This window comes from Zophobas morio, unplaced genomic scaffold (genome assembly GCF_036711695.1).
Source record: "Zophobas morio isolate AGI-343-1 ecotype UQ-CSIRO unplaced genomic scaffold, CSIRO_AGI_Zmor_V1 ptg000194l, whole genome shotgun sequence".
In the NCBI taxonomy this organism is placed as follows: Eukaryota; Metazoa; Arthropoda; class Insecta; order Coleoptera; family Tenebrionidae; genus Zophobas; species Zophobas morio.
The window spans coordinates 311,189-335,263 of record NW_026972298.1 but is presented as its reverse complement, the minus strand read 5'-3'; the positions used below and the strand labels follow the sequence as shown (position 1 = coordinate 335,263).

At 34.9% G+C, this 24,075-nt stretch overlaps 2 protein-coding genes and 2 long non-coding RNA genes across 4 annotated transcripts; 1 reads left to right on the top strand and 3 right to left on the bottom strand.

Moving 5' to 3' along the window:
- Positions 1-2,218: 2,218 nt before the first annotated feature.
- On the bottom strand, positions 2,219-3,646 carry LOC135145870 (neuroguidin-like). The gene is made up of 9 exons (XM_064077999.1): positions 3,557-3,646; positions 3,316-3,462; positions 3,143-3,257; positions 2,930-3,079; positions 2,746-2,861; positions 2,634-2,689; positions 2,495-2,575; positions 2,353-2,445; positions 2,219-2,294 (listed from the first exon to the last, which is right to left on the bottom strand). The coding sequence occupies exons 1-9, from the start codon at positions 3,644-3,646 to the stop codon at positions 2,219-2,221; spliced, it is 924 nt and encodes a 307-aa protein (XP_063934069.1).
- Positions 3,647-6,717: 3,071 nt separating this feature from the next.
- Positions 6,718-7,260, top strand: LOC135145886 (uncharacterized). The gene is made up of 3 exons (XR_010283607.1): positions 6,718-6,809; positions 6,873-7,037; positions 7,163-7,260. It is a non-coding gene; the product is annotated as an uncharacterized LOC135145886 (long non-coding RNA).
- Positions 7,261-12,551: 5,291 nt separating this feature from the next.
- Positions 12,552-13,063, bottom strand: LOC135145848 (uncharacterized). Its single transcript, XR_010283580.1, has 3 exons — positions 12,826-13,063; positions 12,666-12,777; positions 12,552-12,616 (listed from the first exon to the last, which is right to left on the bottom strand). It is a non-coding gene; the product is annotated as an uncharacterized LOC135145848 (long non-coding RNA).
- A 9,917-nt stretch (positions 13,064-22,980) lies between these two features.
- LOC135145869 (uncharacterized) lies at positions 22,981-23,718 on the bottom strand. Its single transcript, XM_064077998.1, has 5 exons — positions 23,711-23,718; positions 23,511-23,664; positions 23,328-23,453; positions 23,102-23,270; positions 22,981-23,049 (listed from the first exon to the last, which is right to left on the bottom strand). Exons 1-5 carry the CDS (start codon positions 23,716-23,718, stop codon positions 23,012-23,014), a joined length of 495 nt encoding a protein of 164 aa, XP_063934068.1. The 3' UTR covers positions 22,981-23,011.
- Positions 23,719-24,075: the final 357 nt, after the last annotated feature.

The window sequence follows — 24,075 nt, the reverse complement described above, 5'->3', positions numbered from 1 at the left end:
GGCCAAACTGTCTTATTACGCCTATAAATAAACTGACGCCAAATAAAAAAAGACAGAGAATTTTATTAACCTCATCATTTGTTAAAAGTTCAACGATATATAACTAGACCTCCTTGGCTAAGGCTTATTTTTAAATAACTTCTATGAGCTACCTGTTCTCTACCAGCTAAATAGATATTTTGTTTTTAAAGACGATCTAAACGCCCACAGTTGACATTTTTAGAATAAGGCACTTATTACACTTTTTATCTTATAAATACAGTTTGTCAACATAGAGTGAAAAAAACTGTAAAACTAAGATTGTGAATATACTCTTCTTCCTATACTCTTTTTATAAAAGTCACTTTCGAGAGGAACTGGACAGTATTAATGGCATTGCGTTATAGTAAATGTTTCGAATGGAACTAAAGGCACTAAAGCTGATTTAGTTAGAATCAAAAGTTAGGAAAATAGCATGACGACTACAAACTAAAAGGGTTGCACTAAGAGGCGGGCCGTAAGCAGAGCAAGTTCGGCAATTATAAAAGTCTATAACTTGAAACCCGCTTTATTCACAAAAAAATAATAATAAAAAAACTTTAAAAAAAAAAATTGGCCAGCGTTCAATAAAACTTTTTTCCATCTTTTTAACAAGCGGGCCCCTCCGAAAAACCTCATCTTTAAAGCTATCCTCTCAGAGACCTATTTTTCGACGTTTTGGTAGGTTAGCCAAATGCGTTCATTAATTAGCATATAATGGAATATAGAGATAGCACACCCCCGGCGAGAGTAGGATTTAATTTTTTCTGTTCCTTGTTTTCCGTGGAACGTGTTGTGGTATAGAGGGGCAGCTTAATTACTATATCCGTTATATCATATAATTTGCCTAATAAATACATTTACTCCTATCTTGGGTATAAATATTTTACGCTTTTATACCCACCACCGCGATAGTGCCGTCCTAGGAAAAACATACAAGTCAAAGTGTTTTACAACAAGCGCGTGTGCCTTTGACCGAAACGGGTGATAGTCAAAGGGACAGAGTCTGGTAGATAAACCGCATGGGTAGCACCAGCGGAGTGTTTCCGGTGACGTGGGGTCGAGCGTTATCAAGAAGCAAGACTGCTTTACGCTGTCTAGTTTTAGACTGATCTTTTTTAACGCAATGCTTGACTCAATAGAGATTCCCTGTGACTGGTTGGCCATGTATCACAAGCGTGGTTTTCCTTCCATGTATATTACGTTTGGCATTGAGGTTGATGGTTGTCTTGGGAACGCAAATAGTTTTTCAACGTTTGGAGTTATCGAAATAGATCCTTTTTTATTGCCAGTCATAATTCAACTTAAATTTTTTTATTTGATTAGCAGAATTTTGAAGATAGTTTTTTTCTTTCGATATCTCTTTTGGTTCTTGCGGTACCCACTTTACTTCCTTGAATACCTTTCCCACAGCTTTTATTTGTTTGGAAATGGCCGCTTAGGTAACTTTCAACGTTTCGACAAGTTGACTTTGCGTTTGGCTTTAACTTTCATCTCTTAATGCTTAGAGTTTTGTGTCATCTAACTATTTTTGCTGCCCTGGACGTTCTTTATTGCTCGTCTCATATTCACCACTTTCAAATTCTAAACCATTCCCTGCGTGTCGTGTCTGATAGAGGAAGTTCTCCACAAGCGTCGAAAAGATTCAGCAGCAAATTTCTTCAATTTAAAATAGAAAAGCAAAGATTCTCGAATTTGAAGTTTATTGGGCAGAAGTACAGTCATTTTCTTCAAGGTTAAAAACTATTAGAACAATAATAATTTTACACTAAATATTGTTGGCTAGTTATAGACCTAATATTAACTTACTCTGATAATTTCAATTACTAAAGTTAACGCGTTTTGTTAAGCAGTGTAAAACTAAAAAGATTGCAAGACGAGTTGAGCAACTGCTCTCCACCATACGAGGGCAAACTTCAAGAAATAATTTTTAAAAGGATCGCTACTGTGCAAATTGTACCTCAATTATTATAACTTTTTGTAAACTTTAAACAAAGACACTTTTCCAATAGAAAGTCATGCATACGATGTAATAGTTCGCCTTTTATCGCGCTGACAACTTTCTATTTCCTTTTTGAAAAGTTGACGTTACTTTACAAATTTACTTAACTGTAAAAAGCTACTTAGAAAGTCGTTCCATTGAAGCAAATGGAGTAATGCTATTAGTTCATTAATAAAAACAACAAAATAAAAAAAACATTTATTTATAAGTAAATCTAATATTTTTTTTTGAGTTTTTACTTCGAGAGGGTCGAACTTCAGGGTGAAGATCTTTCCTATCAATAACTCATACAATAGAGTACTGTATAGCGCACAATATATTTGAATAAAAACCTTTTTAGTGAGGGACTAAAACTCTTGAATTTCTGATTATCCATAGAAAGTTTAGAAAAATTTCCAAAATCCAAAAGTTGTTCGTATTCGTTTCTAAAAATAAATTAGAAAACTATAATATTTTAAGATCAATAAAGTATACCTGTGGTAAACATTTCGCTGAGTGACTTTATCTTTCTTTGTTTTTGGTAGACGTATATAGTTTTCTTCTTCGTATTGCGATCTTTGAATAATAAAACTATCGAATAAATAAAAAATTAAGACAAAGTTCATAGAAACACCTCTTTAGCGCATCGTGACCATCAAAGAGAGAGCCTACAGATATAGCAGAAAAGTCCTGAAAAGAACGGAGCTAAAAATATAGAAAGAAATTAAAACAGCAAGCGCAGTCACCTTCAGTTCTTTTGGAAGCTCACTAAACTCTTCCCGCAGCTCCTGATAAACAGAAGTAGCTCGAAGTTTTTCCAATCTTTTTTCCTGTTCCTTTACTTTATGATTTTTATCTTCGGCTACCATTACATACAAAACTCGCAATAAACTGTTTGTATCAAACCACAATGAAAATAAAATGACGCACATTCCAAATAGACGGCTGAAATCTTTGGGGGTACATACACACCAGAGCCCTGTACATCCTCAGAATCCGTGGTAGTTGGTTGAGAATATCTACTAACAAGGGATTGGGGATTGGGTTTATACAGCAAAGGATCAGATTGAAAAGTAGCGCCTAACAAGTATTAACAAAAAATCTCCAAGCAAATTTATTAAGAAAAGGGGAAAAAATACTTACCCAAAACGGCAGATTGAATGGTTTTGTCAACGTAGTACCTTAACTTCCTGTCTAAAGGTTGCAGTTTTTCAAGTAAAATTCTTGTATATATAAGAGACTCGACCAAAGGATGGTCCTCGTTGTATAATAAGTTATTTAGTAATGATAAGAATAAGTTTTAGGAAAAAGTGCACTTTAACGGGCTTCCCCTCCAATTTCAGTAATAAGTAAAAAACTATTTTTACACAGTAGCTCAAAAGAAGTTGCACTTTTACATCCAAGTAGTCTATTCCCTTCGCAAACTGGTCATATGCACCCTCATCTTTTTTAGTAGCAAAGTTCTGCAAAGTCATAAAAGTTGCTTAGCTTACACTTAAAAAAACACAAAAAGGGTTGACTAGATACTATACGTAAAAAAAAAAATAGATTGAGTACAGTGACCGATAACTTCAACTCTTTTAATAAGCCTTCAAAATTTCCAAGTAGCTGAGAGAAGGACTGGAGATGTTGCTCACCAGCGGCCATTATAGCGCACCCTTAGAAGAGTTAACTAAGAAATGTTGTTAACTTTCATCGGCCAGTGAGAGGGCCCACATGGATTAGCCACTCACTGTAATAACGTAAGAATTCAGAGATTTAGTTACCCAAAAAAGATAGCTCGAGCCACTTATTTATTAATGGTAGTTTAATACCTTCTTTCGAATTTATGTACCCTTATAACCAATTAATCGGGTGTTCGGTTTTAAAGTTGTGGTTAATTCGATAGATTAAGTAAAGTAGTAAAATAAAACTATTATAAGTATTTGTCGATATTATTATTGCTCTGGTCAGCAATCCCAGAGGTGTCCTGCAGGTTATTCAAACTATCTTGATGGAATTACAATTTCAGAGTTATATTGGTACGCCGGAGACATCGTTTCAGAGCTTAATCATACCCAGCAAATTTTATACAGCCCAGTTGTGGGCAATCTGCTAGGACGCCTGTAGAGCCCGCTTCTCCACGTCTGCTTCAACGTTTTCGATCAATGTTACCCGGCTTCGGTGAGTTTAAAGACTTAGAAGAGCCGAAGCTGAGTTTAACATTGCTGCTGCTAGCGATATTAATGCCGGCCACTATGTTGATCAACATGACCTTTTTTCTTAAAAATTGGCGTATTTTTAGGGCAATATGCGCACGAACCGTTTCGCAGGTGCCACAGCGACCATTTTTTAAGTTGAGGTTGGTTATGACATATTTTTGTAGAGTAAGCTAAATAATTATATTTATCTGTCTATGATATTTAATTTTATAAATTCTGGACTTGTAAAATCAACTAGTATATATATAAATCATGATTGTACCTTACTGTTAAAAGTATCACACTGTTTTATAATATCAAAAACCCTCAGTTAATATATTTCACGTTATTAAAGTTTTACAATATTTTCTTTTATACTAAAACTTTAAAATTAAACAGGAAGCCACTCTATAAAATTTTCATCAATTGGTTGCGAAATAATAATTTTAAGTTGTAAGTACACTTTAATCTAAATACATTGACTTAATAATAATAAGCTATCCAGTTTAACACCACACTTAATATTTTAAAGCACTTTGCGTTGATCTTCCAAAATGGTACTATCTACATTTGCTTGTACCACAGGTAAGCTCTTTTATATAGACATACTTTTTTTTCAGCCTAAAAATCAAGGTTTATATTAAAATTTTATATAAGATTTTTTTAGAGGTAAATTACGTATCTTTTGTTGTGCTTTGTTCAACTGATCTTTTTGGATGTAAAGTTTAAAAAGACGTAGAAGAGAAGCAGAGTTTGTGGAGCTGATTCACTTTTCAGAGCGCAGAATAGACCAATACTGGTGCATGTTGGGACTCAAGTTTATTTGTCTCTATATTGTTAAGGAGCTCCTCCCTTCTGGGTGAGGGGCTCATAACCGGGCAGTAATTCTGGTCAGTGTCTCGAGGCTGTCTCTCCCAGTGGCGGTTTTTAGCGGTTTTGCACCGCACTAGTCAGAAGGGCAGGTGTCCTGACCCTGTATTTCCGCTTTTAAGGGACAGTTATTATAGCTCTCTAAAGAGCGTACACTGGGGGCACTCGTGCCCCAACCTTCGCAGAAGAGGGGAATTCAGATAAAGCGGCTTAAGGTCTGAAGAAGAATGGCCGTAGTATGTCAGTGCTAAAAAAAAAGCCTGCCAACTCAGTTTTGCATGATGCTTTTTTGTCATTTGTATGGTTTTTGGAGACTCCAATTTGTCAAGTTAAGAGTATCAATATCTAGGCAAAAGCTGAAAGGAGTTAAGAAAATATATGAGATATAGGGATAATATGTGTAGTCACATTAATTTTATATTTTCTATAAGTTGTGATGGTTCAAAGAAAGGAAGTTTATGGTTATATTTTACTGTTTTTACTTAAATAAAGAGCATCATTATCTAATGGGGAAAGCAGGTTTCGCACATGTTACATAGTAATACCTCTGTCTTCCATAAGAATTTTTAATTAGTTTTCTTATTCTTGGTTACCTTTCTTTGTTATAGAGTGTAATATTGAATTAAGTTCTATTCAAGTTATATAATTTTATCGGCTATATATAATTATATATTATTGTCTTCATCTTTTGGGACTTTTTTTCTAAATTGTTTAATTACTATTTTTTATCGATAACTTTGTTTTTCTGAACCCCGAAATTTTATCCTGTGTGTGCTAGTAATATAGTAGGTACACTTTGGTTCCTGCATTTTCTTATTGGATTAATACATTTAGTATTACTGTACCTATAACAGAAATTTAATTAGTGACAATTAAGAAATCTGAGTACATTATTTAGTTAACTCGATCTCGATATACCGTTTGAAAATATTTGTTTAGTTTTTGTTCTGTGACTATTTATTTATATAGCAGTAATAGAGTTAAAACTAAAAGCGGCCGGTAACATTGAATCTTTAATTTATTTATTATGGTTGGTTAAAAAGGTGACGTAAGCTACACCAATCTTTTAAAGACCCTCGTATAAAGCAGTATCTGAAATTCTGTATTTTTGACTATCCTACTTCTATAATAACGGCTGTGTTTAAACTTTTTAGTTATTGCACCAAAAGCCCAATATCAGTGTCGATAGTCCTATAATAGTATATGTCATTTAATTTTGTATTACAATAAAGGTATTGACGTAATATAGGTGACCTGAAAGCTTTTAAATGCGGTATAGAATCAATGTCGATTATATTATTTAATTAACAAAATTGACAGAGATTACGTTGTTTTGCAACTAAATGGTCTTTGGTCTTATTTTAAAGGTTTAAGAGGTTTACACAATAGTAAAAGTTTATAAATACAGGGTGCCCCTTACGTAGTCCATTACATAGTTAAAGCAGTGAAAACCTGATTATTACTCTTCTTGAAATAAATTTTGCATGAAGTTGACTTTTTTATTCTTTAAATTAAAGTCTTATTTAAAAAGTATGCTCTATTGTCATCGAAATTTGTAAAACATTTTTAACTAGTTCGGCTTAAAGTTAGGGTTAGATATGACCTTTTTTCTATCAAAAAAAGTTTGGAAGAATTTTTTGTTTATTATTAAGTAATTTTTTTATAGTACATAGTTCATGACCAGCTAAGCTAATTAATTGTATTACTGCCATGGACACGAGCCGCAGTATCTAGAATGAGCGCTGATCGAGATTTGTAATGTTGGCCTTCCTTTTTTTTTAATCTCTTTCTTAAATTTTTTTAAGACTCTTATATTTCTCTAGCATTGTAACTGAATAGCTATTACCCACGCATGAGACAAAAAAGATGCTTACCAGTCATCGCTTGTTCCCTGGCTACCTCAAAGCGTTATTTGTTGAATATTGTGAAAGTTTTACTTTCCCGAAGAGGTCAGTGGAGTCATGCAAGCTAAAACCTAACAGACACTTGTAAAATATATTTCATAAAAATATTGTTTTTTTAATTTTATAAAACTATCTAATGAATATATGTGGTCACCCAAACCAAAATGGACCTGGTTCTTCTGGCTAACTCATAATTATTATGCTATCAGCACCTTCCTGGCGTTGAGTTTTGTCTTTACGGCACTCCTCTTCTATCCTTCCTAAATTTCCTATCCTTCTATGGTTTTTTCTATTTGTATTATAAATTTTTTTTAACCTTAATTGCCTCTATGTTTAAGTTTATATAACTTTGATCTAATTTTTTAGTCTTATTTTAATCTTACCGATATATCGCTTAGCCTTTCTACGTTACGGCTTCAAGCATTCTTTAATTAACATCTCTCATTGTGCATACCCTTCAAATATATATTAAACCCTTAATGTAAAGTGGGCAAACTCTACGAGATGAATGTAAATTTAGTAAATTAGAGTAAATGTTTTTCTATTATGTAAAATCGACGAAACAGAAACATTTTAGACCTATAGACTAAGAAAGGTGTTTTTTTAAAAAATTCAAGGTTTCTTCTATTTTTAATCAAAGAGATTATATATATAAATTAAAATTTCCTTTGGAAGAGAGATTTAATAAATACTGGTGCATTCAACTCTTAACTCTTTTAAAAAACATCTAGTGGTATCACCCATTTTTACTTAGTAGAGAGAAACTACCGCAATCGAAACAATAATAGAAGGTTTCAAAAGCTACCAAGGACCTTTTTCTGGTGTTAAAAGCAAGGCTTCTTCTTTTTTCATTGGATCTCTCAGTTCTTGTCACAAACCATTCAAAATTAACGGGCAGTATTTGATCAATATTGAGATAAAAATTTATTTTCTTTGATAATTTAAAGCTTTTAAAGAATTTTTTTTTTGTTAATTATTAAGAGTTAAATCCAGCTTCATATTATAAACACATATTGCCATCATTAGGCAATATTTATGTTTAAACTTAGACTGTTTACTATGTAGTTCCAAAAGCAGTCTACTACATAAACCTTTTCTTTTAAAATTATTATTAGATTCTACTTCATTATATTATAAAATTCAAATCACGTGAATACGGCAACACATCATACCTAGGGCAACCTTCTTAAATGCTATTACTGATACAATCACGCAAATTATACCTAACAACACAGCTCCTAGTGGTAACCCGATTAAAAATATTATAAAAGGAACAAAAAATGGTAAATTTTACTATAACTTTGACAGTAACAACAACTGTAATGAAAAGAGGAGCCCTCGAAACCAATTACAAGGGCCAAAAAGCGAACATGCTGCTAAGATGTAGTTTTTAATTAAAAGACCAAAAATGGCATAGGATTGTGACTACCACACTGGCGGGATTTACAGGGCTTAACTTATGTCAAACCTATAGAAATACTCAAAAGGGCTACTTATTAAACAGTAACTATAAAAATTAAGAGCACTTTTACTTTAAGTGATCTAAACACATCCGCAATCCTATAATAGAAACGACACACTCACTATATAGCTTAAACAAAACACCAAGATTACACTCTTAACTATAATAATACAACCTTGCCAGGGTACAAAATTAGTAAGGGGAAATTTTAGAAACCTTAAAAACAGAAGATAGTTAGAATATTAATCACCAGATGGTTACATAACAAAGAATATAGTGTAAAGTTCCTGGGACAAAGGGCCTACTACATAATTCGAGTTTAACTTAAAAATCGACAATAAACCCACGGAGTCTCCAAACAAACTAAATTGTATAATTCATCTGTTAAAGTTTTAAAAAGACAAGCTTCGACGAAAATTAGGATAAACCTGGAATTATGCAATCACCACTGACTTGCAATCCAAGGTTTTAAAGGAGGATTTGTTAAGCTAAACATATTTGTTCGTCCAATAAATGCGAGGCAACGCTCGTCAAGAAGTTTTCTTTCATGTCCTTTTAAATCTATAGTTATAATTGCTTCTTACAATATTAAAAATACCAATCACTCAGTTTATGTAACGACGGCCTACTTACAAGTTTATGTACGTATACCACAAGGCATGCACTTCATGATTAATAAACTACTTACAATAAACTTATTAGTAACACGGACAAACAATAAAACACCCTTTGAAATTTGAAGTTGCTCTTGACGGCTTAAAGAATTCAAATATACTATTTAATGAAGATTTACCGACGGTTTTAACAAGCTCGATTATTATCTGAAAACAATTAATGAGTAAAAATAACCTACTAGTAGTTACTAACTTAAATATTTCTGCTGGTGACTAATGACTGTGTTTTAGCTGATAATATACGATAATTTTTTTCTCATTTATTAAGGGAGTGTATTATAGGGGAATTTAACAAAGAACTTAATCCTTTATTTAATAAATTAAAACTTCGATGCTTAACAACTTTAAATATTCTGTAGAATGAAGATAACTGAAAGCTATTTTTACCCTACTTCTTTGTGCGCTACGCTTTAACCCATACTGATGGAGGGACAACGTAGCTATATTTAAATGGTTTCTTAAGATATATTGTTGATAGTGTGATTTTGGAATTTGTATAAAAACGTTGTTTTTAAAAGATATATACATGTAAGAATTTATTAATATATATAATTATATGTGTGTAATTGAGTAAAATAATAAAGTGTATAATGTTATATACGGAAGAGGATATAAAAAAATATTAGGGAAAGAATCATATAAAGGCCGGTCTGTATTTGTACCTTCATTGAAAATCAAAAAAGGCACCCATAATAAATTTAATTGTACCAGATTAGTTTTTATAAAACATTTTTTTTTATTGTTTATTTTGTATCCACTTAACAAAGTAGATCAAATTACTTTGTATACGATAGAAAATTAATTTGCTTTTCCTGTATTTCTATTAGCTGGTTTCCAGGTACTTTGCATTTTTTTAAGGAAATTTAGGTGGTTCATGTTTTGTTTTTGTTTATATTGTTTTGTATTTTCTGCGATATGTCTTTTGTGCCACCGTAATAACGGAGAGCGCATGAAACTCTCACCTAGAACGTTGAACTATATTTTCACATGAAAAACCGAGCACTTTTAAATAACAGGAATAAGCATGCTCAGATTACTTAAGCGCTACTGTGACCCCTTGCCGGCTGGTTGTTACGGGTATAGAATCTTAGCGGAGTTAGGGGTTAGGGTTAGGGATACATTATACTAACTAATAGTTATCCTTACCACTACTTTAAAAAGGACAAAACAAGAAACTGTTTACCTAGCTCTAATTAAGGTTATCAAAATTTGAAGTTTACCCAGGTAACAAGACAGAAATGAGATAAGTTAAAAGGTGAGGCCTCAAATAATAATAGGGTGAGGCATACTAATCTTGCTTTTCACTTCGTTAAAGAAGGACTCCTAATAAATTACCTGACTGAATATATGCCTTTGAAAATTTAATTCTTGGAAAGTATATAAGAAAGCACTCTCCCTTCATAATTTAGGCTAGCAGAACCTCTTCAATAAGGAGTAATAAAATAAGTATGGAGATAAATATATCTCATAACACTCATTAGTTTTGTAAATGAATAAGTAACGCCACCCGATGTATAAAAGACCTCTTCTTTTTTAGTTTTTATTGTTACCACAGAGACATATCGGGTCTTAAATTTCCCTATTCAGTTAAAGTGCAGGGGTGGTGAATGACCGCTAAAAAGTACAGCCATGAGAGGTAAATCTTATTATAAAGTTTGAGGCGCCCTCCGAAAACACCGGGCAGCAACTGCTCCCAGCCAGACCTTCCCGGGCCCCTTACCCCACCCTTCATATAAGTCAAGGGTGCCCCTAATTATTTTATTATAGAGGTTAATATTGAAGATAAGAATTCAGTTTAATTTTAACGCGAAATATCAATTTTAGTCAATTTTTATGATTATTCTAAAGATTGCTTTAGCTTATAAGAAATATTCACTTCAAATAAACGAGTCGCATTATTTTTTTTCTGCGCTTTAGGCTTGGCCTCCTCCGTACATCTGTACTTTATGTATATCTTTTTACAGTTAATTTCAAAAGACTTAAATACCAATGTGTAAAGGTTAAATACCAGCAACTTAAGGTTTAATTATTAGCTTTAAGAAAATTCAAAAGCATTTTTTAATTAGAAAACATGAAAATAACTATATCAATCGCCTTGATTTATTAATGTTTAATAACAAAAATTTTATTGGTTCTCAGTAAGTGGTGTGTGAGCAGCTTTTTTTAGTAAAGTTGATGCACTTCATACAACGGAGCTTACTGAAATTAATTATGAGACGGCCCTTCTTGGAGATTTTAATTTGCCTAAAAGATTAAGAGATTGATATTACAGTTTACAAAACCGTATTTCCGAGGTACTAAGTTAGATAAATAACAAAAGAAATGTAGTTTATTATTATGATAAATTGTTACTGTATAGCAAAATTAGTAAAGGTAAGAATGAAAATATTACTTGCATGATACTTTGCGTTCAACCTAGTCTCTAATCCTTAAAAAGTAGGGAATCAGTTTTGGGTCACTGCAAACCCTCAATTCTGGCTTGCCGAAGGACGTAATTGGTTTTTTATCAGCAATTGCAAACTATTTCTTTAAGCTTTTAATAAGTTCAAGACCTTAAGAACATCGCTGTTATTTTAATAAAATAGAGGATGACCATTAAATGTAGGACAAGAACATGCACAGCAAGCAAGCTCTTGATTTTCTAAAATCTACGTATTTATTAACTATTTAACATAATTTTAACTCGTTCTTTGAACACTTATTAATCCAAATTTTAAAAGCAACTATAAAAACACTAATAAAAAAATATAATTTAGGTGTTTTAAATTAAAAGAGTGGACTTTGAAAGTAGCTTGAAAGAAGCTTTCAATTTACAATATTGTAAGTGTGAAAAAACTAAAAAAGAGTTAAAAATAAATAAAAGTCTCCTAGCTCTCTCAGTTTGTAAAGACTTAACTTAAGATCAACTGTATACAAAAAAGTGAAATAAAAGGCATTTTAATCCTATTTTCTGGGCATAACTATCAAACCTTTATAAAAATTTGGTTAAAGGTGTAAATTAAGTTTTTTTTTAGTTTAGCAACCTTAAACCTTCTATGTTATTTGTTTTATGAAGGATTGTGTTACTTAAAAATTAAAAAACATTTCGTTTATTTTAAGTAAATAACTTGTTGAAAAGGTTGTTCTCGAGGAAAGCTTAACGGCAAATTTAAACTTATTGCAAAGTAAGCAGTGATCTTTCAAATGTATGCCGTTAAAAAAGTAGAAAAAAAACCGAATGACTTTTTAATAGTCTGTGAACTACCTTGGGTATTACACGATAAAAGATAAATAATATCTCTCTTTTAAATTTATTTAAAATTGGTAACTGGTTGATCCTGCCAGTTTTTCATAATTTTTATTATAAATGGAATAGGCGCTTAACTTTTCCTTTTTTTTTCTTTTTCTCGTGTTCATAATCATAAAAATAACGAGACTTACACAAAAAAATGGCAAACCAAAGTCATTTTCGAAAAAAAATCCCCAAAAGAGAAGCCAAATTGCTACTTTAAGATATCCCAGGGTTAAATAGGATACAGAAAGATTAGCTAAAATTGTAAATTAATGAACAATGACTAAATTATAGAAAAAGACAACCTAAAGCCTTGGAAAAGATTATTTTAAACACTCGAAGAAAACTATCAGTCCGATATTCATTTTTTCTAGATATTTGAGTTTTCAGTTTCTCGGGTTCTTTTTTTCTCCCTCTCTAATTAATAAAATTAAACTTTTTTAAGATGGTTTATAAACAACCTACCCGCATTTCTTTATCCTTCTGACGTCTTGATATTACTTCTTAAATTATTTTTAGAAGCATGTTAAAAAGTGCTTCATATATGTTATTATCCTCTAAGCCAAATATCTCGCTTAAACGACTTTCACGCCAGTATGCTGAAAAGCCTGCCATTCAGCCGGAATTCTATTACTCAAAACTTAGCATTTCTAATAGCCTGCTTAATTTTTTACTTCCTTTTATGGTTGTTATATTGTAACAAAAGTTCTACACGTAATTTTTCGATGTGAGTTGTCACCGTAGCTCTGTGGTAAGAGCATTGTCTCACAATCTCGTCGCATACGATTCCCTTCGGTGCCACAAATTTCTAGTTTTAGTGGTTACGTGTACAGCTTCCCTGCGCAACAAAAATTCTGATATATTGTTACTGTATTCGTTACACAAAGGTAATATATTAGGTTATACAACCTGAATATTAATAAAAAGATTCTTATTAAAAACAAAAAAAAATTGGTTTTTAACTATATATTTTTTTATTAGTCTAATACCATTATTAAAAAAAAATTTATTTCACTAAAAATTCAAAGGCTCCAACCTATTTTTTTTTACTCGAAACATTACAGTGTGTTTGGTATGAAATCAAATTAATAATAAAAAAAACCAATTCTACAAATAATGTTATTTCCTAGTATATACTATATAAGCGCAGACCTAGCTTTTCTTAAGGCTTAGGAGGTAGTAAAAAAGAAAAACGTACTATAATTTAATAAGATTAACAACTTAAAATGTTCTTTGATGTTAAATTACCTAGTCGGTTTAAGGCTTGAAAATATTTCACAATTGTTAAGACTCAATGCCTTAAAAACTATTTCCTGTCCCTCAAGTGGGCATCCACTGTTTGGCGTGGTAAGAAAAAAAATAATATTTTTTCCGTAACTCCACCTTCTTGACTATTAATACGCACAATAAACGTCTATGAAATAGAAACAAAAATGGAAATTAGAAGAGCCTGGAAAGTTATTGGTATCACCTAAAATTAAGGGTTCCCCCTGAGGGAATTAAGTCCTTTCACTGAAACAGAGCGCCCCAACATTAAAAGTCTAACGGACAACTTGAAAAGACCTTCTTGCAACACTAAAAATATTTCAAGCTTTATAATTACAAGATCTACACTATCACTAATTATTAATTTGTAAAATACTGTTCCTGATTCTCGATTAAGTAAATCTACTTCGAGTACTTCTGTTATACAAACTATTCTTAACGCTGTAGGATCGAGTGTTTTCCCATCGCTGTACTAATCACGCTTCTGATGGCTTGACTGCTTAGAATGGACGTAATAAATTGCCTTTCGCCTAATGGGCTTTCCCTTTCGCATTGGTATGATTTTCCTGGTGACGACCGAGATCAACAAACAATGAACTTTCGAGCTTTCAACAAATAGATAACCGACAAAGAGGGTTAAAAAAAAAGTTATAAGTTTGCATTAAAGCAATTACAGTTTAATACTTTAACCTTCAGTCTTAACCCTAACTATGATATTATTAGTATTAGGAGAGCATAGTGCGGATGTCAATAGTTTGCGCCGTCCCATGGTTGGTAACTCAGCTTTTCTGCAAGTAATAGATTGCTGCGGCTAGTACCTTCACCGGTACATAGTTAACGTGCGTTGCTGTGGCAGTTTATTGTTCCTTATAACCCAAATATTTCCCCTTTAAAGGTCATCGGCAGTGATGGTCGGTACTTCGTCAATAGAAATGCTCTGCTTCTTTCCGCATTAATATTAATTTGACACCTATTTGCGAGCGTAATTAGTTAGCTCAGCAGTAGCTGACTTAATAAAATAAAAAGCTAACAGCACAGCACGCGGGCTGCAATAGAAGACTATACCAAGAGCTTGCAAGAAAGTTCGCCCGCTAACAGACGATGTAATTGGTTAGTCATTCGTAGAGTCTCCAGTTTGAGGTCTTTATGTATAACAGCGTTTCGCATGACGCTTACAGCTTGTATTGTGAAACTTAAAGCGAGGAAGCCATCACTGACAAGCTCTGGAACCGGGCATCAGAGGCCTATTTCACAATTGACAGAATGTATAGTGAAGTAACTAAACCTTGGGTTACGATATAACTTACTAGAGGTCAATAATAATGGTACAGTACAATGCTTCAATTGTTGTCTTGAAATGACAATTACGTAATGAACGTACAAATAACAAGTCCCTAAGTATTGCACCACCTTGCCGTTAAAGATCATGACCATATATAGTACAGGAAAACTTGGTTAATAAAACATAATAAACCATTTTTGAATAACAATTATTATAAAAAACCACTTTAAGTTCAAAAATTTATGTTCTTATAAATACAGCCGAAACGGCTGGTTAATATTATTAGATCCTTTTTACTTCTTTTCATCTTTGTTCTCAAAAAAATGAAAAAATCTTGCTCTACTCTTCATCGCAATTTCAGTACCCACCATCAACAGCACTAACTAGGCGAGTGGATAGTACTGTAATAGGTTAAATAAGTAAAGCCTTAATACCGGGATTTAGAGTTATTGTGTTGGTAGCAGTCGAACCCATAATCTTAAGTATGCGCTTTAATGCTCTTATTCGCTGAGCTACTAAGAGCCCTTAACTGTTCGTAATTTATGCGCACAATGTGTCCTTTCCATTCCTCGCAAGACAACGATCCACTCAACGTCTAAGATGCCTTCCTTGCTGTGCCAGCATTAAGGCGCTTGCCGTCTGGTGCCGAAAATGGAAAGTTGCTATATTTGTGACGAAAAGCAAAGCGTTTTCTAAAACGAAGGAAAAACGCGTGGTACCCTTAACCGTCGACGACATGAAGATTCCGTGGTTCTTACAAGCGAAATAGCTGAGAGTCATTACAGACATTAATTCGGTGCCGACCGCCCGTGGACTACGTAGTGGCAAAGTTTAAGGCGACTAAGGACGCTTTACTCTTTCCTATGCGTAACACAATTTTATTCATCTTGCATCCCGCCTATAATAACTTACGCGCTCTGCTGCTTGTGTCTCTGACTCCACGGCAATAGCACGGCACACCAAGTACGACAAAACTTTTTCCTTTCAATGCCACTGCTCTTTATGACCAGCTATTTAGGCACCAGGGGAGAGAGCGCATTTACGAGTCGTAATACGGGGGCGCCTTAACCCCCTTTAGGTGAAGCATTAAATGCTGTTTTACAGGTCAAAAAAATATAAAGAAACTTTATGGTTCCAAGAGCATACCAGAATAATCATAAAATTAAAGTAATAGTAGTTAACTTTATTATAGATTTGTATCGTATTTATACATATAACTTATGAACTTTTTGAAAAATTAAAAAATGTAGGGAATATTCTCAATTACATATTGTTGAAATATTTATGGGCTAATTAACACGCCGTAGATAATAAATGAGAAAGGGTAAAACACTCAGCGAACAACTACAAGCCAAAAAAACCAACTAAAAGTGAAAAAACCCTCCGCATTTGTTTCTTTTACAGCACTGGTATACTTCGACCTGTCTTCTTCGGACCTTAAGCCGCTTAATCTGAATTCTCCTCTTCTGAGGGGGTTGGGGCACGAGTGCTACCAGTGTACGTTCTTTAGAAAGCTATAGTAACTGTCCCGAAAGACTCAAAAAGCGGAAAATATCGTGCCCAACCCCCCGCCATTTGGCCTAGTGTCGTGGAAAACCGCTAAAAGCCACCACCGGGAGAGGCAGCCTCAGACTTAAGACCCGAAACCCGGGGTGACACCGACCAACACCACTGCCAGCTTGACCTCGCCAACTATGAGCTCCTCACCAAGAGGGAGGAGCCCCACCCTCTCTTTATTATTATTTTTATTTATTAATGAACAGTGCAGATGCTCGGTAATGTCGAGAGCAAACTGCTTAATCACGAAAATATTTATTATTAGGTTAGATCGTATTCCGTTTCGGCAGGTCATCTCGCAATAAACTTTTTACATGTGTTAAAGGTACAACAGAACTGTAATTGTGCGCCTCTCCAGGGTTCATATGTAAGTTCTTGAATCTACTGTAGTTTGGATGCTCACTAACACATTCAAAAGAGACAGAAGTTGCATTTCGGAAAAAGACTTCAAGTCGTTCTAAACCCATGTTGTCAAGTAACGTATCGTTCCGCACGAAATAGGGTGCGCTGGTCATTAGCCGCAGGAGCTTGTGTTGCTGCGTCTGGAGGGGTGCAATCGTCGACGGTTATCATATGTCCAATCAATAGCTGCGTAGGCTATAACAGGGCGCAAGCATACTTTATAAAGGCGCAGTTTATTGAGCCGGGACATTGCGCATTTAGCACGCAGTAGCGGGTGGAGTGCGTGATTTGCTGCCTTGACTTTCGTCGTAAACGAACTATAAGTGTTGCCTCCAAGTTAGTCGCTTGTCGATGAGGATTCCCAAGTATTTGGCCTGCGACCCCCTTGGGATCTTAACACCTTCGAGGGTTAGAGGTGAGGGTAGCGTGATGCATCTTCTTGAGATGAAGATTGCTTTGCTCTTCTTCCATTGTTTACTTTACACTGTCTACACCAGTTGGCAAATGTTTCCAAATAATTTCTGCAGGTATTGCTGTAATATTGAGGGGCTCTTTGAGGACGGATAAACTGCAGTGTCATTAGCATAAAGTGCAACGTGGGTGGAGGGCTCGCAGAAGGTGGGATATCTCGCATATATAGCGTGAAGAGTAGGGGCGAGAGCAGAGAGCTTTGGGGAACACCAGCTGTCAGTCGACGGTATGCCGACGGCGCAGCCCCAAATCTCACTCGGGGGGTGTCCGCGTAGAAATGAAGCTAGTATGCTGTAGAGGGCTAAGAGAGAACCTAATGCGCTAGTTTGCGTAGCAGATCCTCTTGCCATACGCGGTCGAAAGCCTTTCCACATCAAGAGGTATGACGCCCGTCGATTTCTTGAAAGTAAAGTTTTAGGTCTTCCACTCAACAAAGCGTAAAAGTTGTTGTGCCATCGAGTAACCTCTTCGGAATCCAAATTGGAATTCTAGAAGCACTTTGTGTGTTTCTGCAAACTCTTCCAGGCTGTGTAGTAGAACCGCTTCTACGGTTTTGCCCCCGCTGAAAGAGGGCTAGTAGGGCGGTATTTGCTGGGATCCGCTAAAGCCCGCGGCGTCTTAGGTAACACACGACGGTGTTTTCCATCACTTTGAAAAAAAACCAAGCAAACATTGCAGAAGTTGCAAAACAGGAGAGATAGTTATCCGCCACCAGCGGCAGCTTTTTGGCATTTCGTTAGTAACACCGTCGGGGCCGAGTGCTTTCCGTCGTGAAAGTGCAGAAACTATATTATTGATTTCATCAGGTGAACTCGGTTTAATAAGTCCACCAATAATAATCGGGGGGCCCTGAGGGGTCTTGCCATCGCCCTCAAAGGTAACCAACTTGGAGATGCGCACTGAGCAGCTTGATGATCGGCAAAGAGCATCGCCTTGTCTTCATCGCTCTCTGCCACTATCCCGCCACTATAAAGTAACGGAGGTTGTGCATGGCAACGGTTTTTAATACGTTTGACGAAGCACCAAAAAGATGGCCGTCTTTCCTCGGCCGCTACAGACATGTCCTGCAGTTTCGTCTCCAAGCGACTATCCTGAAAGGCGGTCAGCACCTTTCTAATGCATCGGTGAAGACGGTTTAGAATCAGTTTGTCGTTCGGGCTTTGTGTAGCAGCAGCCAGGCGTAACCGGCGCCGTTGACGAATAAAGCTCATCAAATAATTCGGTAGACGGCCAGGGCAATACGAGACTTTGCAGCAACATGAGCAGCTTTCAGTGCGCCCTCGAAACTATCAACTGCGTTTTCTAATCGAGAGGAAGCCGGAGGGGTCCGCTTTATTAAATCGTAAAATTTTATATATATTCTCTAAATAGTAATAAATTAAAAAATACGTGATTAATTAAAACATTGTATCCAATGAAAATTAACTTAATTAAAATGTATCCATTAATTTCAATGTCAACTAAATTGTATGCTGTAAGAAGATCATATATATAGTTTACACATATTATAAGATTTGGTAAATTCTAGTCTATTAGGCCAGAATGTAACTGTCTGGTACTACTCCTATTTATGAGCTGGATTCATTGAAGTTGCTGACTCGTTCATCAGGTTATATCATTCAGTTTATTAGCGCTCTCCAAATTTTAAAAGAGTTCTGATCACATCTAACCTAAGTAATTTCTTTTTAGTAAACAAAAATACATCCAAGGTTTTCTCTTTTTGTATGGAGCACAATAAGTTGTGTTTTTGTTCGTGCTTTGTAATGTACTCTTACAGGCGAGGGGGCTTCTGCTCTGTTGAGCGCCTCAAACTATCTTTATGGATAGCTGATCAGCCTAACATGCATAAATAAGCAATGAGAATAAAGTTCTACCAGTAGAATGAAAAAAAGAAAAATAAAGGTTATTCTCTTTTATGACTTCAGGGCCCGAATGGGCGACCTGCTGTCGTTTTGGCTCGCCAAAATCTAAAAGTCTCTGCAAGGCGGTCCCAAGGGATGAGTTTGTTCCAAACACACCCCAGCGAGCTGGAGCCACGCTGCAGTGGATAGAGAATTAAAAAAAACTTTTATTTTCATCTTTTTTTTGTTCTACTTTGGTAGAACTTTATTCTCATTGCTTATTTATTCATGTTAGACTGATAAACTACCCATGCAGGAGCTCAGGTAGATATAAACTAGTAAGGAGCCTTACACCTAGTAAGAATCCTTCATCTAGGAAGTAATCTTGGTCCACTTTCACTATTAATAACCGCAATAATAATAACAATAAAAATAATAATCTTAACTGTCTCTGAATAACCTAGTAAGAGATAAAAAATAAATTATGAGAAAAACTTAGTATGGACAACAGTACAGTCTATTAGCTCTGAGGCAACCATGAAGTAAGTACTCGATCATTTAACATATGCTGAGCTAACTCAGAATGAACTGGTTATTACTGTGAAGGCAATATGAAATCGAACCCTAAAAGAGTGATATAGATTCTACTGAGTCTTTGCCCATCCGGAGGTTGCTGTTGAGCTAACTTTGGGCTTCTCCTCCCTCGTCAAACAGAAGCATAGAGGTAATTTTAGAAACTCTACAAAACTACTGAAAAAGTGTTATTACTTATAAAACTCGGACAAAGCATCAGAGGAAAGTACTAAATATCTAACTAGGTAACTTTCTAGGTGTTCAAAGTTCATTCAATCCTAAAATCGGAAGCTAGCTATAACCTGTAACATCTAGCATAATACTAACGGTAGCTTTCTGACTCTAACTATAAGATAAGTAGAAATCCTTCATTTTTAGCCTGTCAGTGTCCTTGAAAGCTTTCTTAGTGACAGCTGTGTTTTGTGAATTTTTATTTCGTCCTTTTTTAGGTTCTTTGAGCTCACTTAAGCTTATCTTACTTAAAGAATACTTAATTGACTACTAAAATAAGTCTTACTTATTATCTAGCACACATTAAAAACACAAGTTTAGAAAAATTATAGCACGGTTTTATCGAACTATTTCTATGCAGTAGTGCTCCTGAGCTAACTTTACCTTAAGTTACCTAACATGAAGGGAAATAAACAAAAGTCAATTCATTCATCAGGTAGCTTAGAATCCTTAAAATAATCTTAGTGTACTTTTAAACGATACGAGAACTGTCTGAGGTTGGTTTAAAGCGGAGTTAAATAGAAATAAGCTAATTTGACTTGTACTATTTCATCTCGGAAGGTACCATGGCTCTACACTAGTTTGAGGTGTTTATGTTTTCAAGTGTAATACTCTATATTGCAAACTATATTGCGTATCTTGCCTTTGTGAGAAGTGCTCTCTGAGTTGGGATTTTTAGCTAACTTAAATCTACTTTGGGCTATCTTTTATCTAACTACTGCACCTTCAGCTAAGTTTTACTGGCACTTGGACGAGTTGTGACTTACAAATTAGTGCTTAATTCTTATATTAGGTAGCGTTCTATCTTAGACTGTTTTGTTAACTGAAGTTGAATAAAGTTGATGAAAGTTAACAGTAAATGGTCTAATAAAACATACAAAAGGGTTATTGACTAAGTTCAAATTATTTTCGGTGTTCTAGTTTAACAGCTAAAACTTCCTTATCGAAGAAGCTAGTTAAATCCTAGACAAGTCACCTTAATAAAGTATCTATTTCTGTGCTTTTACCTAGCAAAATGAAAAAACTTTATCAAGAATACGATAACAATAATTCAGGAAGATACCCTGATGTTGAGGTTTATAAGCGCAATGTCCCTCCGTTAATTTCTGAATAATGTATTTACAAGGATAATAAAACAAAAAAATAGCTAATTTTTCTCTGGGTATTAGTATGTTTTTACCTTTAGGGGGTCACTTCTGAAAATTTAAGCTCCACAAAAACCCATTTTTAGAGAACTTGAAATTAACTTGTTTTCGATGCTCGCTACGTATCTTCCCCTTTTAGATCCTCAATCTTACAATATTTATCATGCTTGCCAAGCGCGGGCATCCTTTATTGGACTTTGATCACAGTGAGGTAAACATTCATCGCTTTCCTTTATTCATGGCAACTGTAGGAGCGCTATGCACCTTGATTTGCACTTGACTGTTAGCTATATATCGAAACCTTCGTCCTTAGTTGTACATTCTTCATGTGACGTGACGATTCCTAATATGGCCGCCAGGGCCATTGTCGTACAAGCGGTCGAAAAAGATCGACCCATGTATACGCACCTACCGTGTATGTTATTCCTTTAGACTTCCTGTAAGTAGAAATATCGAAGGTTGACGAAAGATTTCCATCTGAAGGTGGACTAACGTATAAATGTAAACTTATAATATTGTGTCGGGTCATGTCACCCTCTACTATCGAAAAGGCTTTCCTATGGTCTTTGGCTAATGTAGCTAACGAATGACCTATGAGATACAAAACTTTGAGACCGTGATTATGGTACTTTCCTGACATATAAAAGCTCTGAGTTGATATTTGCGCACTACTCGGAAAGCTATGTGTGCTTCTGCGTGGGTCGAAGGATTTGCCTTACAAAATTGATACACGGTGGTTTGAAGCTATAGGCAGGTGCTAACTTCCCTATGTTCTTGGAGGATAGCTGGCAGTCAATGTCGTATATAGGCGAATGCGAAGTTAAGCTTCGATGAACGAGTCTCGTTTCGAAACGGCTCGGCTCATTAACCTGGCTAAAGTGGAAGCGTTAGCGTTGCCTGGGTTACTCCTCTATTCTTGTAGGCAATAAAGCAGAGCTATGGAAACTGAGATATAAACTAATAAACAAACAATCTTGGTGGAAAATAGCTAAGCTATGTTCAGTACTGCTCCTTTTTGCCACCAAGAGTGTCTGGAGGCTCTCGGTTGCATGCGATACATAATTAGTAACGAAAATGATACTATACTTTGGTCCGAAGTCGTTAACATGTGTTGGAAAATATCTACTAAATAACTGAAGTAAGACCTTCGCGCTAATGAATAAGTGCCTTGTGCTATGTATCGTAACTGATATGTAGTGCGACGGCACTGTTATATAGCGTTATTTACTAGTATATTATATATACATATATATGCGTGTGAGGATCAGGCAAGTACAAGGTAAGATTGAAAAAATGTAAGCACCTACGCTTAAATGTATGTCCTTCTCTTCATTGAGTAGAGGATCGTTATATCCATGTAATAGAACATCTTTAGACTCTAAACACGATTATCTATTCACCTACCTTGCTACATAGCTAGTACCAACTTAATAAATTATAATGGGAGGCTCCCAGACAGTAGCCAATGTTTAAGCTTGCGGTTGCTTCATTCATAAGCTTGCCCCTAGGACGGCAATTTACAAAGCAGTTAGCTAGTTGCATAGTCAAAGCAGCCCAAAACATACGGTAACGCAGCGCCTAGGAGCAAGAGGAGCACAGCTTGGGCAACTAGAAACTGAGTTCCCTGAAAATTGCTAATGTAAGTTTACCTCCATAAGTTCTTACCAAAAAGGTCTAGCTGGGAAAACTGTGCTACTTCTAGATTTTCTCTTTCTATATAGTCAAGTTTTCGACTATCTAAGGTTAACTCTAAATCCTTCCAGTTTTGATTAAAAGTCAAAAAAAAAATCAAATGTTTAAGTATTTATTCTCTAAAAACGGCAAAGTACTTGCAAGTAAAAGATTATTATTGCAAAGGAATTAAGAGTAAAGTAGGTTTGTCTTTAAAGATTTTTAACCATACCAGTCCAGAAATAAAAGACTAAAAGAACAGCCCATTAAATATATTAAAATCCATATTCGAAAGTCCAAACCGCTTTCTACGGCCTCCGCAAGTTGTTTATTTCCTTCAATAATGCTTTCAGTTGCTTCTACCGTGTTTTGATCGACATGCTCGAGTTGTTCTGTTTGTTCGTAGATGTGTCTGCAGAGGGTATTTTGCATTTCTGAGAGCTCATGCAGACTTTCAACAATAACCAACACCTGTAAGTCAGTTATAATAGGTCAAGTTTTTTAACCGCGGGAGCATAATATAATAACTGTATCCCGTTTGTTATTCAACTCTTCTAACAAGTTTTCATTTTCCTGTTTATATAATAAATATTCCTCGCTTGACAAGGAGCTCGAGACCTCTAAGGAGGTGTCTTCTTTTCGAGGTGAGACTAACTTAGACTTAAGTTAAAAAAAGAGATAGCTAAACTAACAAACTTTAAAAGTGCATACTTTTAAATTTTCAAGATCAAAGTATTTTTTCACTTGAATGGAGGCGGCCTTATGTGCTTCCAACTTTTCCAGACGCTTAATGCAAGTACTTAGTTTTTCTTCAAGAAGCAGAAGAACGTTCTGTTGATGTTGACGAGTATTCTCATTTGTGTTTCTAAAATAAATATGCACTTATTTTGAGTACCCTTACTATCAGTTACTCTATCATACTACTTATAAAACTGCAGTAACAGAAAGTTAGAAAAGTACTTGAAAACTCCCAATTCTGTTTCTTTATTTAAAGCAGCTATAGCAGCAACGCAGATATTTATTAAAGACTGTATTTCCTTCTTAAGCAAAATTTGCTTTTTGTCAGTTTGATGTAAGACTGGCTTTCTATACTTTTCAATAGTTAAGGTAAAAAAAACTTCGGGTTACTTAGTATAAATATAAACTAAACGAATCAACAAAACGCAAAATAAAGAGTTAACATTATGAATATAAAGTCAGACCGTTTCAAAATGTGTAAGTTTGTAGCTGTCTAACAAAATTAATAAGTTATATATATTTTTCTTGATCTCCTGTG